This window comes from Oncorhynchus mykiss, chromosome 16, assembly GCF_057628025.1.
Source record: "Oncorhynchus mykiss isolate SJ-2025 chromosome 16, ASM5762802v1, whole genome shotgun sequence".
NCBI classification, from domain to species: Eukaryota; Metazoa; Chordata; class Actinopteri; order Salmoniformes; family Salmonidae; genus Oncorhynchus; species Oncorhynchus mykiss.
The window spans coordinates 61,180,681-61,206,273 of NC_143037.1; the positions used below are offsets into that span (position 1 = coordinate 61,180,681).

Consider the following 25,593-nt stretch of genomic DNA (forward strand, 5'->3'; position numbering starts at 1 on the left):
CCTAAATCGTTTTGGACGTTTGACTCGTTCTTAAAAATAGTGTTCTGTGTGCTTCCCTTTGATGAATCCCTCAAACACAGTCCTCATCCTGGTAGCCATCCTGTGAACTCTATAAACCGTCCTCATCCTGGTAGCCATCCTGTGAACTCTATAAACAGTCCTCATCCTGGTAGCCATCCTGTGAACTCTATAAACAGTCCTCATCCTGGTAGCCATCCTGTGAACTCTATAAACAGTCCTCATCCTGGTAGCCATCCTGTGAACTCTATAAACAGTCCTCATCCTGGTAGCCATCCTGTGAACTCTATAAACAGTCCTCATCCTGGTAGCCATCCTGTGAACTCTATAACCAGTCCTCATCCTGGTAGCCATCCTGTGAACTCTATAGATAGTCCTCATCCTGGTAGCCATCCTGTGAACTCTATAACCAGTCCTCATCCTGGTAGCCATCCTGTGAACTCTATAGATAGTCCTCATCCTGGTAGCCATCCTGTGAACTCTATAACCAGTCCTCATCCTGGTAGCCATCCTGTGAACTCTATAGATAGTCCTCATCCTGGTAGCCATCCTGTGAACTCTATAACCAGTCCTCATCCTGGTAGCCATCCTGTGAACTCTATAGATAGTCCTCATCCTGGTAGCCATCCTGTGAACTCTATAACCAGTCCTCATCCTGGTAGCCATCCTGTGAACTCTATAGATAGTCCTCATCCTGGTAGCCATCCTGTGAACTCTATAGATAGTCCTCCTCATAAACAGTGAATTAGTAATGAGGACCATGAGGCCCTCTCTGCCTCTATTTGACTGAGTTTACATGACCGACGGCTAGGAAGGGAGGGAGGGGCGGACAAAAGGAGGGAGGGAGAGGGGGACAGAGGGAGGGAGGGGCGGACAGAGGGAGGGAGGGGTGGACAGAGGGAGGGAGGGGTGGATAGAGGGAGGGAGGGAGAGGGGGACAGAGGGAGGGAGGGGCGGACAGAGGGAGGGAGGGGCGGACAGAGGGAGGGAGGGGTGGATAGAGGGAGGGAGGGAGGGGTGGACAGAGGGAGGGAGGGGCGGACAGAGGGAGGGAGAGGTGGACAGAGGGAGGGAGGGGTGGACAGAGGGAGGGAGGGGCGGACAGAGGGAGGGAGGGGTGGACAGAGGGAGGGAGGGGTGGATAGAGGGAGGGAGGGAGAGGGGGACAGAAGGAGGGAGGGAGAGGGGGACAGAAGGAGGGAGGGAGGGGTGGATAGAGGGAGGGGTGGACAGAGGGAGGGAGGGAGGGCGGACAGAGGGAGAGAGGGAGGGGTGGACAGAGGGAGGGAGGGAGGGGCGGACAGAAGGAGGGAGGGAGAGGGGGACAGAAGGAGGGAGGGAGGGGTGGACAGAGGGAGGGAGGGAGGGCGGACAGAAGGAGAGGAGGGAGGGGTGGACAGAGGGAGGGAGGGAGGGAGGTAGGGGTGGACGGAGGGAGGGAGGGGTGACAGAGGGAGGGAGGGGTGGATAGAGGGAGGGAGGGCGGACAGAGGGAGGGAGGGGTGGACAGAGGGAGGGGTGGACAGAGGGAGGGGTGGACAGAGGGAGGGAGGGAGGGCGGACAGAAGGAGAGAGGGAGGGGTGGACAGAGGGAGGGAGGGGTGGATAGAGGGAGGGAGGGCGGACAGAGGGAGGGAGGGAGGGGTGGACAGAGGGAGGGGTGGACAGAGGGAGGGGTGGACAGAGGGAGGGAGGGAGGGCGGACAGAAGGAGAGAGGGAGGGGTGGACAGAGGGAGGGGTGGACAGAGGGAGGGAGGGAGGGCGGACAGAAGGAGAGAGGGAGGGGTGGACAGAGGGAGGGGTGGACAGAGGGAGGGAGGGAGGGCGGACAGAAGGAGAGAGGGAGGGGTGGACAGAGGGAGGGAGGGGTGGATAGAGGGAGGGAGGGCGGACAGAGGGAGGGAGGGAGGGGTGGACAGAGGGAGGGAGGGGTGGACAGAGGGAGGGAGGGAGGGCGGACAGAGGGAGAGAGGGAGGGGTGGACAGAGGGAGGGAGGGAGGGCGGACAGAGGGAGAGAGGGAGGGGTGGACAGAGGGAGGGGTGGACAGAGGGAGGGAGGGAGGGCGGACAGAGGGAGAGAGGGAGGGGTGGACAGAGGGAGGGAGGGAGGGGTGGACAGAGGGAGGGGTGGACAGAGGGAGGGAGGGGCGGACAGAAGGAGGGAGGGAGAGGGGGACAGAGGGAGGGAGGGAGAGGGGGACAGGGGGACAGAGGGACGGAGGGAGGGATGGACAGAGGGAGGGAGGGGCGGACAGAGGGAGGGAGGGGGAGGGGGACAGAGGGCGGGAGGGAGAGGTGGACAGAGGGATGGAGGGAGGGGTGGACGGAGGGAGGGAGGGAGGGAGGGAGGGAGGGAGGGAGGGAGGGAGGGAGGGAGGGAGGGAGGGAGGGAGAGGGGGACAGAGGGACGGAGGGAGGGGTGGACAGAGGGAGGGAGGGAGGGAGGGAGGGAGGGAGGGAGGTAGGTAGGGGTGGACGGAGGGAGGGAGGGGTGAACAGAGGGAGGGAGTGAGAGGGGGACAGAGGAAGAGCTAAAATGTCTGCTCACACTCTATCCTGTATTTTTCCATTTCCTGGACCTCGGCGATGGACTCCCGCAGGTCGTCAGTAAACTTCTTGCGGTCCTGGGGGTTGGGCGCGTTAAAGTTGATGAGCACTTTGATGTCGGCACCTGGTATGGCTGATGTAAGCTTGATTCCATTCCCGTAATCTGGACAAGAGAAAGAACAAGCGAACTAGAGAGAGACCTTTAAAACTAGGTCCATCGACCACAGATGAAGTTTAAAAGAACACGTTCCGAAAATCTGTCTGATGTTTTGAAAGTATAAACAGTGTCTCATTCCATCATCACAGGACGGTTAGATGTATTTCTATGGTAAATTAAACCCAGTGGGATGTACTATATACAGTGCATTCAGACAGTATTCAGACCAGTGAACTTTTTCCACATTTTGTTACTCTACAGCCTTATTCTAAAATTGATTAAATTATATATAATTTTCAATCTACACACAATATCCCATAATGACAAAGTTAAAACAGGTTTTTAGATATTTTTGAAAATTAAAAAATAGATAAAAACCTAAATAACTTATTTACATAAGTATTCAGATTCTTTGCTATGAGACTCAAACTTTAGCTCAGGTGCATCCTGTTTCCATTGATCATCCTGGAGATGTTTCTTCAACTTGGTTGGAGTCCACCTGTGGTAAATTCAATTGATTGGACATGATTTGGAAAGGCACACACCTGTCTATTTAAGGTCCCATAGTTGACAGTGCATGTTAGAGCAAAAACCAAGGAGGAATTGTCCGTAGAGCTCCGAGACAGATTGTGTCGAGGCACAGATCTGGGGAAGGATATCAAAAAAATGTCTTGAAGGTCCCCAAGAACACAGCGGCCTTAAATTCTCTCCCGGGCCAAATTGGGCAATCGGGAGAGAAGGGCCTTTGTCAGGGAGGTGACCAAGAACTCCATGGTCACTGACAGAGCTCAGTTCCTCTGAGGAGATTGGAGAAACTTCCAGAGGGACAACCATCTCTGCAGAACTCCACCAATCAGGCCTTTATGGTAGAGTGGCCAGACGGAGGCCACTCCTCAGTAAAAGGCAAATGACAGCTCATTTGGAGTTGGCCAAAAGGCACCTAAAGGACGCTGAACATAAGAAACCAGATTCTCTAGTCTGATAAACCAAGATTGAACTCTTTGGCCTGAATGTCAAGCATTACGTCTGGAGGAAACATGGCACCATCCCTACAGTGAAGCATGGTGGTGACAGCATCATGCTGTGAGGATGTTTTTCAGGGCAGGGACTGGGAGACTAGTCAGGATTGAGGGAAAGATGAATGGAGCAAAGTACAGAGAGATCCTTGATGAAAGCCTGCTCCAGAGCGGTCAGGAGCTCAGACTGGGGCGAAGGTTCACCTTCCAACAGGACAATGAACCTAAGCACACAGCCAAGACAACACAGCTCTGAACGTCCTTGAGCGGCCCAGCCAGAGCACAGACTTGAACCCAATCGAACATCTCTGGAGAGACCTGAAAATAGCTGTACAGCGATGCTCCCCATCCAACCTATTAGAGCTTGAGAAGATCTGCAGAGAAGAATGTGAGAAACTCCCCAAATACGGCTGAGGCAAGCTTTTAACGTCACACCCAAGAAGACTCGAGGCGGTCATTGCTGCCAAAGGTGCTTCAACAAATTACTGAGTAAAGGGTCTGAATACTTATGTAAATGTGATATTTAAGTTGACATTTTTTATAAATATGCTAAAAATGTAAAAATCCAGTTTTTGCTCCGTTATTATGGGTTATTGTGTGTAGATTGATGAGAAAAAACAATTTAATCAATTTCAGAATAAGGCTGGAAAAGATCAAGGGTCTGAATACTTTCCGAATGCACTTTAAGCATGCGGGGGCTAACACATTGGGGAGATGGTGAATTGGGAGTGAGAGGTCTGTGGCCCTTACGCTGGTTCTCAAACATCAGAACCTGCATCCCATACAGAGAGAAAGACTGCCTGAAGCTGTATGTCACAGAGTTCTTCTTCTTCTGGAAAATCTTTGTCACCTGCACCCAAATAAACACACAAACAAACACACAACCAAATACACAAGTTATACAGTGGGGGCAAGAAAGACAGAGAATTAAAAATAACTAAAAAGACTGGATCATTGTTGTTGCTGTGAGGCTAGAATGATCATATTCAGGACAGGATAGGAAAGAGGAAGGAGACGTACCACCAGAAGATCATTAAACAGGAAGATCTCCCGCTGGTGCAGGCCCAGCTTCTGGAGTTTGTTGGGGTCCGGCACTTCAAACAGCCGGCAGTAGCAGACCAGCCTGCGATGGGGCAGGGACAGCACCTAGAAGTCAAAACAACAACATTACTCCCTAACACTCAGAGGTCAGGCACTGAGCTCAGGCCACAAAGAAATATGACCCCAAAATAGAACAGTTTTTACTCCTTAAATACAGTTATATTTTGGGGTCATATTAGAAATGCACACACACACACACACACACACACACACACACACACACACACACACACACACACACACACACACACACACACACACACACACACACACAGCTATGCCAACAGGGAAATAAAAACGGAAACCATGAGGCTCCATTTTAGGATGATTTAGTGTGAGGAGTGCAAAGGAAACGGCTTTTAATGATGTCTGAATAGTGTGCTACAAACCCCCTGGTGCTGCTGTTTCTCCTTGTTACATTATTCATCCTAATGTATTCATTGTCGTTTGGAGAGGTGGTTTCACCACCCTACTTTGTTTGGGAATCAGGGGGACACAGAGTAATTAGACTAGGTTCCCTTAGACCATAACACATCTGTCATTTATTCCCTCAAACAATGTGCTCAATACCAGCAAATTAAAACTGTCTAAAACGGTCTGATTCATCCAATGAAAATTCATGAAAAGCAGGAGCTGGTAGATCCTTTTCCTGTAGAACAATATGATTATGTAAACAGTGTAATGTAGAACAATATGATTATGTAAACAGTGTAATGTAGAATAATATGATTATGTAAACAGTGTAATGTAGAACAATATGATTATGTAAACCGTGTAATGTAGAACAATATGATTATGTAAACAGTGTAATGTAGAACAATATGATTATGTAAACAGTGTAATGTAGAATAATATGATTATGTAAACAGTGTAATGTAGAACAATATGATTATGTAAACAGTAATGTAGAATAATATGATTATGTAAACAGTGTAATGTAAATAATATGATTATAGAAAACAGTGTCATGTAGAATAATTAGATTATGTAAACAGTGTCATGTAGAATAATATGATTATGTAAACAGTGTAATGTAGAATAATATGATTATTTAAACAGTGTAATGTAGAATAATATGATTATGTAAACAGTGTAATGTAGAATAATATGATTATGTAAACAGTGTAATGTAGAATAATATGATTATGTAAACAGTGTCATGTAGAATAATATGATTATGTAAACAGTGTAATGTAGAATAATATGATTATGTAAACGGTGTCATGTAGAATAATATGATTATGTAAACAGTGTAATGGCAGTGTCATGTAGAATAATATGATTATGTAAACAGTGTAATGGCAGTGTCATGTAGAATAATATGATTATGTAAACAGTGTAATGGCAGTGTAATGTAGAATAATACGATTATGTAAACAGTGTAATGGCAGTGTCATGTAGAATAATACGATTATGTAAACAGTGTAATGTAGAATAATATGATTATGTAAACAGTGTCATGGCAGTGTCATGTAGAATAATATGATTATTTAAACAGTGTAATGTAGAATAATATGATTATGTAAACAGTGTAATGTAGAATAATATGATTATGTAAACAGTGTCATGTAGAATAATATGATTATGTAAACAGTGTAATGGCAGTGTCATGTAGAACAATATGATTATGTAAACAGTGTAATGTAGAATAATATGATTATGTAAACAGTGTCATGTAGAATAATATGATTATGTAAACAGTGTCATGTAGAATAATATGATTATGTAAACAGTGTAATGTAGAATAATATGATAATTTAAACAGTGTAATGGCAGTGTCATGTAGAACAATATGATTATGTAAACAGTGTAATGTAGAATAATATGATTATTTAAACAGTGTAATGTAGAACAATATGATTATGTAAACAGTGTCATGCAGAATAATCTGATTATTTAAACAGTGTAATGTAGAATAATATGATTATGTAAACAGTGTAATGTAGAATAATATGATTATTTAAACAGTGTAATGTAGAATAATATGATTATGTAAACAGTGTAATGGCAGTGTCATGTAGAATAATATGATTATGTAAACAGTGTAATGTAGAATAATATGATTATTTAAACAGTGTAATGGCAGTGTCATGTAGAATAATATGATTATGTAAACAGTGTAATGTAGAATAATATGATTATTTAAACAGTGTAATGTAGAATAATATGATTATGTAAACAGTGTAATGGCAGTGTCATGTAGAACAATATGATTATGTAAACAGTGTAATGTAGAATAATATGATTATGTAAACAGTGTAATGGCAGTGTAATGTAGAATAATATGATTATGTAAACAGTGTAATGGCAGTGTAATGTAGAATAATATGATTATGTAAACAGTGTAATGGCAGTGTCATGTAGAATAATATGATTATGTAAACAGTGTAATGTAGAATAATATGATTATGTAAACAGTGTCATGTAGAATAATATGATTATGTAAACAGTGTAATGTAGAATAATATCATTATGTAAACAGTGTAATGACAGTGTCATGTAGAACAATATGATTATGTAAACAGTGTAATGTAGAATAATATGATTATGTAAACAGTGTCATGTAGAATAATATGATTATGTAAACAGTATCATGTAGAACAATATGATTATGTAAACAGTGTAATGTAGAATAATATGATTATGTAAACAGTGTAATGTAGAATAATATGATTATTTAAACAGTGTAATGTAGAACAATATGATTATGTAAACCGTGTCATGTAGAACAATATGATTATGTAAACAGTGTCATGTAGAATAATATGATTATGTAAACAGTGTAATGTAGAATAATATGATTATGTAAACAGTGTAATGTAGAATAATATGATTATGTAAACAGTGTCATGTAGAATAATATGATTATTTAAACAGTGTAATGTAGAATAATATGATTATGTAAACAGTGTAATGGCAGTGTCATGTAGAACAATATGATTATGTAAACAGTGTAATGTAGAATAATATGATTATGTAAACAGTGTAATGGCAGTGTAATGTAGAATAATATGATTATTTAAACAGTGTAATGTAGAATAATATGATTATGTAAACAGTGTAATGGCAGTGTCATGTAGAACAATATGATTATGTAAACAGTGTAATGTAGAATAATATGATTATTTAAACAGTGTAATGTAGAATAATATGATTATTTAAACAGTGTAATGTAGAATAATATGATTATGTAAACAGTGTCATGTAGAATAATATGATTATGTAAACAGTGTCATGTAGAATAATATGATTATGTAAACAGTGTAATGGCAGTGTCATGTAGAATAATATGATTATGTAAACAGTGTAATGTAGAATAATATGATTATGTAAACAGTGTAATGGCAGTGTAATGTAGAATAATATGATTATGTAAACAGTGTAATGTAGAATAATATGATAATTTAAACAGTGTAATGGCAGTGTCATGTAGAATAATATGATTATGTAAACAGTGTAATGGCAGTGTAATGTAGAATAATATGATTATGTAAACAGTGTAATGTAGAATAATATGATTATTTAAACAGTGTAATGTAGAATAATATGATTATGTAAACAGTGTAATGGCAGTGTCATGTAGAACAATATGATTATGTAAACAGTGTAATGTAGAATAATATGATTATGTAAACAGTGTAATGGCAGTGTCATGTAGAACAATATGATTATGTAAACAGTGTAATGTAGAATAATATGATTATTTAAACAGTGTAATGTAGAATAATATGATTATGTAAACAGTGTAATGGCAGTGTCATGTAGAACAATATGATTATGTAAACAGTGTAATGTAGAATAATATGATTATGTAAACAGTGTAATGGCAGTGTAATGTAGAATAATATGATTATGTAAACAGTGTAATGGCAGTGTAATGTAGAATAATATGATTATGTAAACAGTGTAATGGCAGTGTCATGTAGAATAATATGATTATGTAAACAGTGTAATGTAGAATAATATGATTATGTAAACAGTGTCATGTAGAATAATATGATTATGTAAACAGTGTAATGTAGAATAATATCATTATGTAAACAGTGTAATGACAGTGTCATGTAGAACAATATGATTATGTAAACAGTGTAATGTAGAATAATATGATTATGTAAACAGTGTCATGTAGAATAATATGATTATGTAAACAGTGTCATGTAGAATAATATGATTATGTAAACAGTGTCATGTAGAATAATATGATTATGTAAACAGTGTCATGTAGAACAATATGATTATGTAAACCGTGTAATGTAGAACAATATGATTATGTAAACAGTGTAATGTAGGATAATATGATTATGTAAACAGTGTAATGTAGAATAATATGATTATGTAAACAGTGTCATGTAGAATAATATGATTATTTAAACAGTGTAATGTAGAATAATATGATTATGTAAACAGTGTAATGGCAGTGTCATGTAGAACAATATGATTATGTAAACAGTGTAATGTAGAATAATATGATTATGTAAACAGTGTAATGGCAGTGTCATGTAGAACAATATGATTATGTAAACAGTGTAATGTAGAATAATATGATTATGTAAACAGTGTAATGTAGAATAATATGATTATTTAAACAGTGTAATGGCAGTGTCATGTAGAACAATATGATTATGTAAACAGTGTAATGTAGAATAATATGATTATTTAAACAGTGTAATGTAGAATAATATGATTATTTAAACAGTGTCATGTAGAATAATATGATTATGTAAACAGTGTAATGTAGAATAATATGATTATTTAAACAGTGTCATGTAGAATAATATGATTATGTAAACAGTGTAATGTAGAATAATATGATTATGTAAACAGTGTAATGTAGAATAATATGATTATGTAAACAGTGTCATGTAGAATAATATGATTATTTAAACAGTGTAATGTAGAATAATATGATTATGTAAACAGTGTAATGTAGAATAATATGATTATGTAAACAGTGTAATGTAGAATAATATGATTATGTAAACAGTGTCATGTAGAATAATATGATTATTTAAACAGTGTAATGTAGAATAATATGATTATGTAAACAGTGTAATGTAGAATAATATGATTATGTAAACAGTGTAATGTAGAATAATATGATTATGTAAACAGTGTAATGTAGAATAATATGATTATGTAAACCGTGTCATGTAGAACAATATGATTATGTAAACAGTGTAATGGCAGTGTCATGTAGAATAATATGATTATGTAAACAGTGTAATGTAGAATAATATGATTATTTAAACAGTGTAATGGCAGTGTCATGTAGAACAATATGATTATGTAAACAGTGTAATGTAGAATAATATGATTATGTAAACAGTGTCATGTAGAATAATATGATTATGTAAACAGTGTCATGTAGAATAATATGATTATGTAAACAGTGTAATGGCAGTGTCATGTAGAATAATATGATTATGTAAACAGTGTAATGTAAAATAATATGATTATGTAAACAGTGTCATGTAGAATAATATGATTATGTAAACAGTGTCATGTAGAATAATATGATTATGTAAACAGTGTAATGGCAGTGTCATGTAGAATAATATGATTATGTAAACAGTGTAATGGCAGTGTCATGTAGAATAATATGATTATGTAAACAGTGTCATGTAGAATAATATGATTATGTAAACAGTGTCATGTAGAATAATATGATAATTTAAACAGTGTAATGGCAGTGTCATGTAGAATAATATGATTATGTAAACAGTGTAATGTAGAATAATATGATTATGTAAACAGTGTAATGTAGAATAATATGATTATGTAAACAGTGTCATGTAGAATAATATGATTATGTAAACAGTGTAATGTAGAATAATATGATTATGTAAACAGTGTAATGTAGAACAATATGATTATGTAAACAGTGTAATGGCAGTGTCATGTAGAATAATATGATTATGTAAACAGTGTAATGTAGAATAATATGATTATGTAAACAGTGTAATGTAGAATAATATGATTATGTAAACAGTGTCATGTAGAATAATATGATTATGTAAACAGTGTAATGTAGAATAATATGATTATGTAAACAGTGTAATGTAGAACAATATGATTATGTAAACAGTGTAATGGCAGTGTCATGTAGAATAATATGATTATTTAAACAGTGTAATGTAGAATAATATGATTATGTAAACAGTGTCATGTAGAATAATATGATTATGTAAACAGTGTCATGTAGAATAATATGATTATTTAAACAGTGTAATGTAGAATAATATGATTATTTAAACAGTGTAATGTAGAATAATATGATTATGTAAACAGTGTAATGGCAGTGTCATGTAGAATAATATGATTATGTAAACAGTGTCATGTAGAATAATATGATTATTTAAACAGTGTAATGTAGAATAATATGATTATGTAAACAGTGTAATGTAGAATAATATGATTATGTAAACAGTGTAATGTAGAATAATATGATTATGTAAACAGTGTCATGTAGAATAATATGATTATTTAAACAGTGTAATGTAGAATAATATGATTATGTAAACAGTGTAATGTAGAATAATATGATTATGTAAACAGTGTAATGTAGAATAATATGATTATGTAAACAGTGTAATGTAGAATAATATGATTATGTAAACCGTGTCATGTAGAACAATATGATTATGTAAACAGTGTAATGGCAGTGTCATGTAGAATAATATGATTATGTAAACAGTGTAATGTAGAATAATATGATTATTTAAACAGTGTAATGGCAGTGTCATGTAGAACAATATGATTATGTAAACAGTGTAATGTAGAATAATATGATTATGTAAACAGTGTCATGTAGAATAATATGATTATGTAAACAGTGTCATGTAGAATAATATGATTATGTAAACAGTGTAATGGCAGTGTCATGTAGAATAATATGATTATGTAAACAGTGTAATGTAAAATAATATGATTATGTAAACAGTGTCATGTAGAATAATATGATTATGTAAACAGTGTCATGTAGAATAATATGATTATGTAAACAGTGTAATGGCAGTGTCATGTAGAATAATATGATTATGTAAACAGTGTAATGGCAGTGTCATGTAGAATAATATGATTATGTAAACAGTGTCATGTAGAATAATATGATTATGTAAACAGTGTCATGTAGAATAATATGATAATTTAAACAGTGTAATGGCAGTGTCATGTAGAATAATATGATTATGTAAACAGTGTAATGTAGAATAATATGATTATGTAAACAGTGTAATGTAGAATAATATGATTATGTAAACAGTGTCATGTAGAATAATATGATTATGTAAACAGTGTAATGTAGAATAATATGATTATGTAAACAGTGTAATGTAGAACAATATGATTATGTAAACAGTGTAATGGCAGTGTCATGTAGAATAATATGATTATGTAAACAGTGTAATGTAGAATAATATGATTATGTAAACAGTGTAATGTAGAATAATATGATTATGTAAACAGTGTCATGTAGAATAATATGATTATGTAAACAGTGTAATGTAGAATAATATGATTATGTAAACAGTGTAATGTAGAACAATATGATTATGTAAACAGTGTAATGGCAGTGTCATGTAGAATAATATGATTATTTAAACAGTGTAATGTAGAATAATATGATTATGTAAACAGTGTCATGTAGAATAATATGATTATGTAAACAGTGTCATGTAGAATAATATGATTATTTAAACAGTGTAATGTAGAATAATATGATTATTTAAACAGTGTAATGTAGAATAATATGATTATGTAAACAGTGTAATGGCAGTGTCATGTAGAATAATATGATTATGTAAACAGTGTCATGTAGAATAATATGATTATGTAAACAGTGTCATGTAGAATAATATGATTATGTAAACAGTGTCATGTAGAACAATATGATTATGTAAACAGTGTAATGTAGAATAATATGATTATGTAAACAGTGTAATGTAGAATAATATGATTATTTAAACAGTGTAATGTAGAATAATATGATTATTTAAACAGTGTAATGTAGAATAATATGATTATGTAAACAGTGTAATGGCAGTGTCATGTAGAACAATATGATTATGTAAACAGTGTAATGGCAGTAGAACAGAAGCCTGCAAGCATATAGGTTACAGAAGTTACATCGTTTATTATTCTCCTAAATATATTCAGAACAATCTTTCAGCACTTCTCGCCCCTAAAACATTCATGACTAATAATACCCACTCTAACAAATGCCCTCTGTCTGTGTGAGGCTTCTGTGTGTGTGTGTGTGTGTGTGTGTGTGTGTGTGTGTGTGTGTGCGTGCGGCGTCTGTGTGGTCTGTTCCTGGCAGTCATATATGCCTGGCTCAGCATACAGTGAGTAAATACTGCAGCTCACTAGCACCTAGGAATTTATATGTGTTGACTCTGTCTACAGGAGCATCAAAAGAGATCCTGCTCATCTCAGTAATAGGTGTGGGCTTTCAGGGGAAAGTAGACCCTTAATCCAACTAACGTAGTCTGAAACAACAAGTATCTACAGGACTTGGATGATTTTAGGCATCCTGATACAGTAAGACTGGGTGATGGTAGTTTAGGCCTAACACTAAATACAAGTACAGTCAGGGCCATCATTATTGGCACCCTTGATGAAGATGAGCAAAAAAAGGCTGTATAACATAAATAACACAAATACTGAGCTAGCTTGTATGTTAAAAAAGTTAGAAAATTATATATTTTTAATACTAATAGAATTGCTCATCTCGTCGCTGGACTTGAATCCCATTGAAAACCTGTGGTTCGAATTGAAGAGGGCAGTTCATAAGCACAGATTCTGTATGGAGGAATGATCTAAGATCCCTCCAAATGTGTTCTCCAAATCTTAAAAAACATTTTAGAAAAAGGCTCAGTGTCGTTATCTTCGCAAGGCGAGGGCATTGGAGTATTGAAAACAGGGGTTCCAATCATTTTTACCCCTTTCTCATAGCAATTGTATTAGTATAAAATAATATAATTTCAAAAATTTTGGAGCACACAATATACTTCAGCATTTGTATTATTTATCTTATACAGTCTTTGTTGCTCATCTTCATCAAGGGTGCCAATAATGATGGAGCTGACTGTACATGCATAGCCCTGACTTACATATAAATTGTGGGTGAGAAATTAAACTCAACAAAAAAAGAAACGTCCTCTCACTGTCAACTGCGTTTATTTTCAGCAAACTTAATGTGTGTAAATATTTGTATGAACATAACAAGATTCAACAACATAAACTAAACAAGTTCCACAGACATGTGACTTACAGAAATGGAATAATGTGTCCCTGAACAAAGGGGTGGTCAAAATCAAAAGTAACAGTCAGTATCTGGTGTGGCCACCAGTTGCATTAAGTACTGCAGTGCATCTCCTCCTCATGTACTGCACCAGATTTGCTTTGAGATGTTACCCCACTCTTCCACCAAGGCACCTGCAAGTTCCCAGACATTTCTGGGGGGAATGGCCCTAGCCCTCACCCTCCGATTAAAATAGGTTCCAGACGTGCTCAATGGGATTGAGATCCGGGCTCATCGCTGGCCATGGCAGAACACTGACATTCCTGTCTTGCAGGAAAATACTCACAGAAAGAGCAGTATAGCTGGTGGCATTGTCATGCTGGAGGGTCATGTTAGGATGAGCCTGCAGGAAGGGTACCACATGAGGGAGGAGGATGTCTTCTCTGTAACGCACAGCGTTGGGATTGTCTGCAATGACAACAAGCTCAGTCCGATGATGCTGTGCCACACCGCCCCAGACCATGACGGACCCTCCACCTCCAAATCGATTCCATTCCAGAGTACAGGACTCGGTGTAACGCTCATTCCTTCGACGATAAACGCGAATCAGACCATCACCCCTGGTGAGACAAAACCGCGACTTGTCAGTGAAGAGCACTTTTTGTCAGTCCTGTCTGGTCCAGCAACGGTGGGTTTGTGCCCATAGGCGACTTTGTTGCCGGTGATGTCTGGTGAGGACCTGCCTTACAACAGGCCTACAAGCCCTCAGTCCAGCCTTTCTCAGCCTATTGCGGACAGTCTAAGCACTAATGGAGGAATTGTGCGTTCTTGGTGTAACTCGCAGGTGTGATGTTCGGATGTACTGATCCTGTGCAGGTGCTGTTACACGTAGTCTGCCACTGCGAGGACGATCAGCTGTCCGCCCCGTCTCCCTGTAGTGCTGTCATAGGCATCTCACAGTACGGACATTGCAATTTATTGCCCTGGCCATATCTGCAGTCCTCATGCCTCCTTGCAGCATGCATAAGGCATGTTCACGCAGATGAGCAGGGATCCTGGGCATCTTTCTTTTGGTGTTTTTCAGAGTCAGTAGAAAGGCCTCTTTAGTGTCCTAAGTTTTCAGAACTGTAACCTTAATTGTCTACCGTCTGTAAGCTGTTCGTGTCTTAACGACCATTCCACAGGTGCATGTTCATCAATTGTTTATGGTTCATTGAACAAGCATGGGACACAGTGTTAAAACCCTTTACAATGAAGATCTGTGAAGTTATTTGGATTTTACAAATTATCTTTGAAAGACAGGGTCCTGAAAAAGTTACGTTTCTTTTTTTGCAGAGTTTATATGGTTGTTACTAGGGCTGTGGCAGTCACAAAATTTTGTCAACCGGTGATTGTCAAACAAATAAATGTCGGTCTCACGGTAATTGACCGTTAATTAGCATAAACACGTTTAGCATCTCCTGGCTTCCACATAGCCTACAAGCCCCTGATGCAGACCTTTAGAACATCTACACTTAAAAAAGTCTAATAACAGTCTATCACAGTGCCATCCGTTTTGTCACCAAAGCCCCATATACTACTGCACCTGTACATAGCCCCTCTATAAATAGCCCAAAAACTACCTCTTCCCCTACTGTATTTATTTATTTTGCTCCTTTGCACCCCAGTATTTCTACTTTGCACACTCATCTACTGAAATAGGGTGCAGGCCAGGCAGCAGGCTGTTAGCCAACCTGCCAGCTTAGTGGAGTCTGCCACTAGCATAATCAGTGTAGTCAGCTCAGCTATCCCCATTGAGACCGTGTCTGTGCCTCGACCTGGGTTGGGCAAAACTAAACATGGCGGTGTTCGCCTTAGCAATCTCTCTAGGATAAAGACCTCCTCCATTCCTGTCATTATTGAAAGAGATCGTGATACCTCACATCTCAAAATAGGGCTACTTAATGTTAGATCCCTTACTTCAAAGGCAATTATAGTCAATGAACTAATCACTGATCATAATCTTGATGTGATTGGCCTGACTGAAACATGGCTTAAGCCTGATGAATTTATTGTGTTAAATGAGGCCTCACCTCCTGGTTACACTAGTGACCACATCACCCGTGCATCCCGCAAATGCGGAGGTGTTGCTAACATTTGCGATAGCAAATTTCAATTTACAAACAAAAAATGATGTTTTCGTCTTTTGAGCTTCTAGTCATGAAATCTATGCAGCCTACTCAATCACCTTTTATAGCTACTGTTTACAGGCCTCCTGGGCCATATACAGCGTTCCTCATTGAGTTCCCTGAATTCCTATCGGACCTTGTAGTCATAGCAGATAATATTCAAATTTTTGGTGACTTTAACATGGAAAAGTCCACAGACCCATTCCAAAAGGCTTTCGGAGCCATCATCGACTCAGTGGGTTTTGTCCAACACGTCTCTGGACCTACTCACTGTCACAGTCATACTCTGGACCTAGTTTTGTCCCATGGAATAAATGTTGTGGATCTTAATGTTTTTCCTCATTATCCTGGACCACCATTTTATGTTTGCAATTGCAACAAATAATCTGCCCAGACCCCAACCAAGGAGCTTCAAAAGTCATGCTATAAATTCACAGACAACACAAAGATTCCTTGATGCCCTTCCAGACTCCCTCTGCCTACCCAAGGACGTCAGAGGACAAAAATCAGTTAACCACCTAACTGAGGAACTCAATTTAACCTTGCACAATACCCTAGATGCAGTTGCACCCCTAAAAACATTTCTCATAAGAAACTAGCTCCCTGGTATACAGAAAATACCCGAGCTCTGAAGCAAGCTTCCAGAAAATTGGAACGGAAATGGCGCCACATCAAACTGGAAGTCTTCCGACTAGCTTGGAAAGACAGTAGCGTGCAGTATCGAAGAGCCCTCGCTGCTGCTCCATCATCCTATTTTTCCAACTTAATTGAGGAAAATAAGAACAATCCGAAATTTCCTTTTGGTACTGTCACAAAGCTAACTAAAAAGCAGCATTCCCCAAGTGAGGATAGCTTTCACTTCAGCAGTAATAAATTCATGAACTTCTTTGAGGAAAATATCATAATTATTAGAAAGCAAATGACGGACTCCTCTTTAAATCTGCGTATTCCTTCAAAGCTCAGTTGTCCTGAGTCTGCACAACTCTGCCAGGTCCTAGGATCAAGAGACACTCAAGTGTTTTAGTACTATATCTATTGACACAATGATGAAAATAATCATGGCCTCTAAACCTTCAGGCTGCATACTGGACCCTATTCCAACTAAACTACTGAAAGAGCTGCTTCCTGTGCTTGGCCCTCCTATGCTGAACATAATAAACCACTCTCTATCCACCGGATGTGTACAAACTCACTAAAAGTGGCAGTAATAAACCCTCTCTTGAAAAAGCCTAACCTTGACCCAGAAAATATAAAAAACTATCGGCCGATATTGGATCTTCCATTCCTCTCAAAAATTTTAGAAAAGGCTGTTGCGCAGCCACTCACTGCCTTCCTGAAGACAAACAATGTATACGAAATGTCCTCAGTCTGGTTTTAGACCCCATCATAGCACTGAGACTGCACTTGTGAAGGTGGTAAATTATCTTTTAATGGCATCAGCCCGAGGCTCTGCATCTGTCCTCGTGCTCCTAGACCATAGTGCTGCTTTTGATACCATCGATCACCCCATTCTTTTGGAAAGATTGGAAACCCAAATTGGTCTACACGGACAAGTTCTGGCCTGGTTTAGATCTTATCTGTCGGAAAGATATCAGTTTGTCTCTGTGAATGGTTTGTCCTCTGACAAATCAACTGTAAATTTCGGTGTTCTCAAGGTTCCGTTTTAGGACCACTATTGTTTTCACCATATATTTTACCTACCTCTTGGGGATGAAATTCGAAAACATAATGTTAACTTTCACTGCTATGCGGATGACACACAGCTGTACATTTCAATGAAACATGGTGAAGCCCCAAAATCGCCCTCGCTAGAAGCCTGTGTTTCAGACATAAGGAAGTGGATGGCTGCAAACTTTCGACTTTAAACTCGGACAAAACAGAGATGCTTGTTCTAGGTCCCAAGAAACAAAGAGATCTTCTGTTGAATCTGAGAATTCATCAAAATGGTTGTACAGTCGTCTCAAATAAAACTGTGAAGGACCTCGGCGTTACTCTGGACCCTGATCTCTCTTTTGACAAACATATCAAGACTGTTTCAAGGACAGCTTTTTTCCATCTACGTAACATTGCAAAAATCAGAAACCTTCTGTCCAAAAATGATGCAGAAAAATTAATCCATGCTTTTGTTACTATGTTAGACTACTGCAATGCTCTACTTTCTAGCTACCCTGATAAAGCACTAAATAAACTTCAGTTAGTGCTAAATGCGGCTGCTAGAATCCTGACTTGAACCCCAAAATTTGATCATATTACTCCAGTGCTAGCCTCCCTACACTGGCTTCCTGTCAAGGCAAGGGCTGATTTCAAGGTTTTACTGCTAACCTACAAAGCATTAAATGGGCTTGCTCCTACCTATCTCTCTGATTTGGTCCTGCAATACATACCTACACGTACGCTATGGTCACAAGACGTCCCTAGAATTTCTAAGCAAACAGCTGGAGGCAGGGCTTTCTCCTATTCAGCACTTTGAGATATCAGCTGATGTACGAAGGGCTATATAAATACATTTGATTTGATTTGTCAAATCTACAATATCTATTTCAGAAGAACAGAAAAACATACTCTGAGTTGTCCTTGTGTTAGGTCCTGATCTGGCTATGCCTAATGGCTGTGGGCTACACTAGTTTGTTTATCAGACAAGATTTACTTAGAATTCCGTGGCTTTATTTTATATTATGTTATAGTCTGAAGAATACAATTGAACAAAGCTGAATAAAATAGAAAGGATATTTTCTCCAAACGATTTGAGGGAGTGCTATTCTGTGTTGAGCCGTTAACAAAGAAATAGGTACTCCTACTGTATATGCTTAATTTAGAGTTATTAATGTAACTTTAGTTGTTCTACAAACGTTGAGGAATACGTTGTAAGGCTACATGATGCGACTCTAATGATGATTTGGAAAAAGTCACTTGAAAGGTATGATCTCTGCTTTATTTTTTGCGCAGGCTGTACACACTTCATCAGTCTCGTATTCACAATTTGACAAGCACTTAATGGTTCGAAATTCACTGCGACATCCCCTTTGTGTGGTCGTAATGCACCCTAAAAAAATCCATGTATTTTGCGGCCAGTGGCCATTGTACCCTTGGCTCAGAGTCCTGCGTTGTGCCCTTCTCCCTGAGTGCTGCGCACTCCGAAGCGCCTCTCACTCACATGGCTCTCCATCACGTGATCGGATCTTTCTCACAGGCTACAAGTGAAGACAGACACATCGGGAACGCAACTGCGCGTGTCCTACCCAATTCCGAGGTGCATATTGAAGACATTGGAAGAACTGTCCACATTCACTTTTCGTCAGCCAACAAGATGAGTAGGCCTAACGAACAGCAAAAGCACTAGCCTAGTCAATCTACTATCCCACATAGTACAAAAGTTGACCTATTATATCCCAAACATAGTCTGGGACAGTTGGGGATACGCTAGATCCCAAATTAATACACTAGCATCACATCTTTAGTGTGGCTGATAAACTATTAGGTAATTTCTTCACATTATAAGTGCAGCACGAATACGGCAGTAGGCTATAAGCGCAAATGTTCCATTAGTGGGAAAGCACCATTATCAAAAGTGACCGCAAATCTTGTCTTTACCTATACTAAATATATGAAAATATATGTATGAAATTTGTTTTGATTTATCATGCACCTGTCTCGAAACAGGGGCAGAGGAAAAAATACATGTCATCAACAAATACATGTCATCTACATACACTTAGGTTGTAGTCATTAAAACCAGTTTTTCAACCATTCGCAAATTTCTTGTTAGTCAGTTGGGACATCTACTTTTGAGACCGTGTCATTTTTCCAACAATTGTTTACAGACAGATTATTTCACTTATAATTCATTGTATCACAATTCCAGTGGGTCAGAAGTTTACATACACTAAATTGACTGTGCCTTTAAACAGCTTGGAATATTCCAGAAAATTCTGATAGGCTAATTGACATAATTTGAGTCAATTGGAGGTGTACCTGTGGATGTATTTCAAGGCCTACCTTCAAACTCAGTGCCTCTTTGCTTGACATCATGGGAAAATCCAAAGAAATCAGCAAGGAAATGTTTAATAGGATTAAATGTCAGAAATTGTGAAAAACTGAGTTTAAATGTATTTGGCTAAGGTGTATGTATGTAAACTTCCGACTTTAACTGCATGCACTTAAATAGCGAATCGAGGATGCTTTTTTCGTGGTTCATTTTCATGCCAGCCTGGTAGGCTATACTCCTGTTGTAAAGACAAGCAATGTGCTTAATACTAGGAAAGTTAAGAAATAAATATAGTAGACCTAGCCTAAAGAAAGCTGATGGGATCCTCCTCTTTTTAATAGAGGCCATAACTCTGTTTTCTCACGCAATTGCATAGCCTATAGAAATGTTGTACAACATGCTCTTATGAAGTGTTTGATTAGATTTTGAATACATTTGCATTGATGTCAGAGTGATTAGAGGGACAATAGAGCGCTGAGTACCAGGCAGTTAGCATGTTTGGTGGGTTACTAATGACCATCAGCAGTATCAGAGCTTGGAGAAGCCTAAGTACTGTGACTAAACGGTCATGTGGAATTTGACTGCCTTCATGACTCGTGACTGCCGGTGATATGGTCACCACAACAGCCCTAGTGATTACATGGTGGTTACATAAACTGTGAATATGTACTTACACATCCTAGACCGTGGTGGAGAGATCCAATCTGCATTGAAAGGACAGAGAGAAGATCAAAAAGAGAACCTCATTACTGTTTATGTGCTTACAGGACATCACCTAGATCATGTTACATATCAATGCAGTACATTAGTCACATTGCATCTCATAGGTCATCTCATTGATGGGGTCATACAGACTCTTTCCTCTAAAAGTGTATGGTTACAGCCTGGTTCAGGATTAGTCTGGCTGTGTGTTTATGAGCCATCTACACTACGTACAAACCACCCTCATGAGAACCACAAAGCAGAGTCTCGGCATTGCAGTTGTCCTGTAGGTCATTTGACAGTCAGTAATGAGTTGAATGAGGTGGTTTAAACCAGTGTCTCCTAATCCTGGTCCTTGAGTACCCCCAACTGTACACAGTTTCTGTTGTAGCCCTTGACAACCACACCATATTCAACACATTGAGGACTTGATGATTAGTTGACAAGTTGAATCAGGTGTGCTTGTCCAGGGTTAATATAAACATGTGTACTGTTGGGGGTACTGGAGGACCAGGGTCTGGAAACACTGGTTTAAACAACAGAGGTGAAATCTAGTCCTCCAGGTCTACAGTAGCAGTGGGACAGATACAGGTAACTGACTAAATAAAGGACAGCAACATCCACCAGAACAGCTTCAGTGTATAGATTCTACAAGTGTCAGGAAGTATATTGGAGGGATGTGACTCCATTCTTCAACGAGAAATTACATAATTTGGTGCTTTGTTGATGGTGGTGGAAAACTCTGTCTCAGGCACCACTCTAGAATCTTGCATAAGTGTTCCATTGGGTTGAGATCTGGTGACTGACACAGACACAATGACCCTAAGCATAATGGGATGTTAATTGCTGAGTTAACTCAGGAACCACACCTGTCTGGAACCTGCTTTCAATATAGTATGTATTTACTCAAGTGTTTCCTTTATTTTGGCAGTTACCTGTAGATTGTTATAGGACGGAAGTCTAATGTGGATTTTAATGTCCAGGTTCTTCACTGTACTGTGGGTCCTCTGAGGGTTTTGATACTGCTGTTTAGTGATGATGAGGGATCATTTTTCATTGCATTACATTATAGCATGTGGTGAAGGAGTGATCGCTTTCTGCTCCACTACTGGGAGATTTAAGGAGTCCATCATCATGATAAATCAGTCCGTCTGGAGCTTCCTGGGGTATAAGGGTTAAATAACTTTAAATTCATGCGGTCACTGAGAATCTCAGGCCTTGTTCCACTCTATCGTTACATGACTGAAATGTAATTCATGGCTACAGGTACAGGCTAGGCTTCTTCACTATAGGCAGGCATTAATGAGACACATTGGTAACACGGAAGAACAACATTCAACAAACTCTCTCTCCAAGTAAGGGAAGGTTATGAGAGTTCATTCTTCATTAGACTGCAGAGGCCGAGCTCCCCACTTGTGCCATCAAACCCCTGCAACTTATCCAGAATGCCACAGCAATCTTCCCAAGCTCTCCCATGTCATGTCACCTGCTCCTCCGAACACTCCACTGGCTTCCAGTTGAAGCTCACATCCACTACAAGACCCTGTTGCTTACTTACAGAGCAGCAAGAGGAACTGCCCCTCCCTACCTTCAGGCTATGCTCAAACCCTTCATCCCAATCCGAGCACTCCGTTCCACCACCTCTGGTCTCTTGGCCGTCCCACCCTTACGAGAGGTCAGCTCCCACTCAGACCAGTCAAAGCTCTTCTCTGTCCTGGCACCCCAATGGTGGAACCAGTTTCCCTCTGATGCTGGGACAGCAGAGTCCCTTTATTGAGGAAAAATGTACTTACTGGGACTGTGAACTGTGGTTGTCTCACCCAGCTTTCTTAAGATGAATGCACTAACTGTAAGTCGCTCTGGATAAGACCATCTGCTAAATGACAAAAATGTCAAATGAGGTGGCTGACACCTCTCAAGGGCCGTGGGTGTATTAAAGTCACCAGTGTGAAGGTCTCAGAGTCAGACATGACTCATTACTCTACAGTACTACAGCCACAGAACCCTGCAGCTGCCAGTAGACTGCCAATACAGTACTACAGAAGCTCTCCTCTTTCTGTGAGGGTTTGCACACCAACAGCAGGAGAAGAGGTGATAACTTTAAATATGAAAATGTGTGAAGACAACACTATCTCTCGCTCTCTCTCTCCATGGATAAATGCACTTCTTTGGCCTGTATTTGACAAACCGAACACAATAGTTAATCGTAGTGCTATGGAGCGACACATTTCATTAAGATGACCAGTCTTTCCAGTGTAAAACCCAAGGGCATTTCCGTCATCTGCCTTGGATCAAGTGCTCTGCAAAAAGTGCTGTAGAAGAAGGGTTTTAGTTAAGTTCCTCACCGGTTTTTTGTTGCCCACTATGAGTTTCTCCACCTTCTGGACTTGAGACACATGGTCCTCGTTGGTCTTCAGCTCCCTCTTCCTGATCCTCTCATAGATTCCTACCAGAGTTTCCCTGGGGATGTCCTCCCCATCGTCCACCCCTGGGGAGGAGAGCAGACAATGGTTACACACACTCTCACTCAGAGACAAAGTCACACACACGCATGGACACAGGCGGACCGCGCATGGACCAAGGCGCACCGCGCATGGACACACACGCACCGCGCATGGACCCAGGCGCACCGCGCCTGGACACAGTCGCACCGCGCCTGGACACAGTCGCACCGCGCCTGGACACAGTCGCACCGCGCATGGACACAGTCGCACCGCGCATGGACACAGTCGCACCGCGCATGGACACAGGCGCACCGCGCATGGACACAGGCGCACCGCGCATGGACACAGGCGCACCGCGCATGGACACAGGCGCACCGCGCATGGACACAGGCGCACCGCGCATGGACCCAGGCGCATCGCGCATGGACACAGTCGCACCGCGCATGGACACAGTCGCACCGCGCATGGACCCAGGCGCACCGCGCATGGACACAGTCGCACCGCGCATGGACACAGGCGCACCGCGCATGGACACAGTCGCACCGCGCATGGACACAGTCGCACCGCGCCTGGACACAGTCGCACCGCGCATGGACACAGTCGCACCGCGCATGGACACAGTCGCACCGCGCCTGGACACAGTCGCACCGCGCCTGGACACAGTCGCACCGCGCATGGACACAGTCGCACCGCGCATGGACACAGTCGCACCGCGCATGGACCCAGTCGCACCGCGCATGGACCCAGTCGCACCGCGCATGGACACAGTCGCACCGCGCCTGGACACAGTCGCACCGCGCATGGACACAGTCGCACCGCGCATGGACCCAGTCGCACCGCGCATGGACCCAGTCGCACCGCGCATGGACCCAGTCGCACCGCGCATGGACCCAGGCGCACCGCGCATGGACCCAGGCGCACCGCGCATGGACCCAGTCGCACCGCGCATGGACCCAGGCGCACCGCGCATGGACCCAGGCGCACCGCGCCTGGACACAGTCGCACCGCGCCTGGACACAGTCGCACCGCGCATGGACACAGGCGCACCGCGCATGGACACAGTCGCACCGCGCATGGACACAGTCGCACCGCGCATGGACACAGTCGCACCGCGCATGGACACAGTCGCACCGCGCCTGGACACAGTCGCACCGCGCCTGGACACAGTCGCACCGCGCATGGACACAGTCGCACCGCGCATGGACACAGTCGCACCGCGCATGGACACAGTCGCACCGCGCATGGACACAGTCGCACCGCGCCTGGACACAGTCGCACCGCGCATGGACACAGTCGCACCGCGCATGGACACAGTCGCACCGCGCATGGACACAGTCGCACCGCGCATGGACACAGTCGCACCGCGCATGGACACAGTCGCACCGCGCATGGACACAGTCGCACCGCGCCTGGACACAGTCGCACCGCGCCTGGACACAGTCGCACCGCGCATGGACACAGTCGCACCGCGCATGGACACAGGCGCACCGCGCATGGACACAGGCGCACCGCGCCTGGACACAGGCGCACACACACACGCAACTTCATGCACACACTTTGTTCTTGTCATTGAGAGGGGAAAGTAGAGTGAGATTATGAATCCCTCTTAACCAATTACTTATGGTTGTTTTTCCATTACTGACACTCATCACGATAGATTATGAATTATCCCACCATGCTTTATTTCTCAAATAAAATCTCAAATGGCATAATAAGACAAATAGTTTAATGTGCTTCTATCACACTGCTCACCCAATAATAAGAAAAGCTAATGTGATTATGCTAATGTGGTTATGCTAATGTGGTTATGCTAATGTGATTGTGTGAAGGAGCAAGTAATCAGTTGTAACACATTTCTTCACAATTCATATTTATCACTCTTTTATAACACCAACACCTTAAACAGCCCCGACTCAGTCACAGCCTGCGTTGTCAACTTCCAGAAGGCTGACAGACAGTGAAATGTCATTTTAACACACATGTGACAAATTCTTCAGATAGTCGACATGCTGCTGTCACCCTACCGGTGAAAAATATATTATTTTCATCTGTGTGTCATGAAATAGTTGCATTTGTGATTGAAATGCTGATTACAGTGCCTTGCGAAAGTATTCGGCCCCCTTGAACTTTGCGACCTTTTGCCACATTTCAGGCTTCAAACATAAAGATATAAAACTGTATTTTTTTGTGAAGAATCAACAACAAGTGGGAC

The 25,593-nt window shown here is 40.8% G+C and overlaps 1 protein-coding gene across 24 annotated transcripts in view; it reads right to left on the bottom strand.

Moving 5' to 3' along the window:
* Positions 1 to 25,593, bottom strand: part of LOC110492417 (IQ motif and SEC7 domain-containing protein 1) — a 248,227-nt gene that overhangs the window by 11,831 nt on the left and 210,803 nt on the right. For all 24 annotated transcript variants that reach the window (XM_021566725.3, XM_021566717.3, XM_090203583.1 and 21 more), the window contains 5 exons: positions 23,283 to 23,425; positions 20,910 to 20,939; positions 4,761 to 4,886; positions 4,491 to 4,590; positions 2,569 to 2,730 (listed from right to left, as the gene is read on the bottom strand). In XM_021566725.3, the coding sequence (XP_021422400.1) occupies positions 2,569 to 2,730; positions 4,491 to 4,590; positions 4,761 to 4,886; positions 20,910 to 20,939; positions 23,283 to 23,425 (561 nt within the window). The remainder of the gene's footprint in view (positions 1 to 2,568; positions 2,731 to 4,490; positions 4,591 to 4,760; positions 4,887 to 20,909; positions 20,940 to 23,282; positions 23,426 to 25,593) is intronic.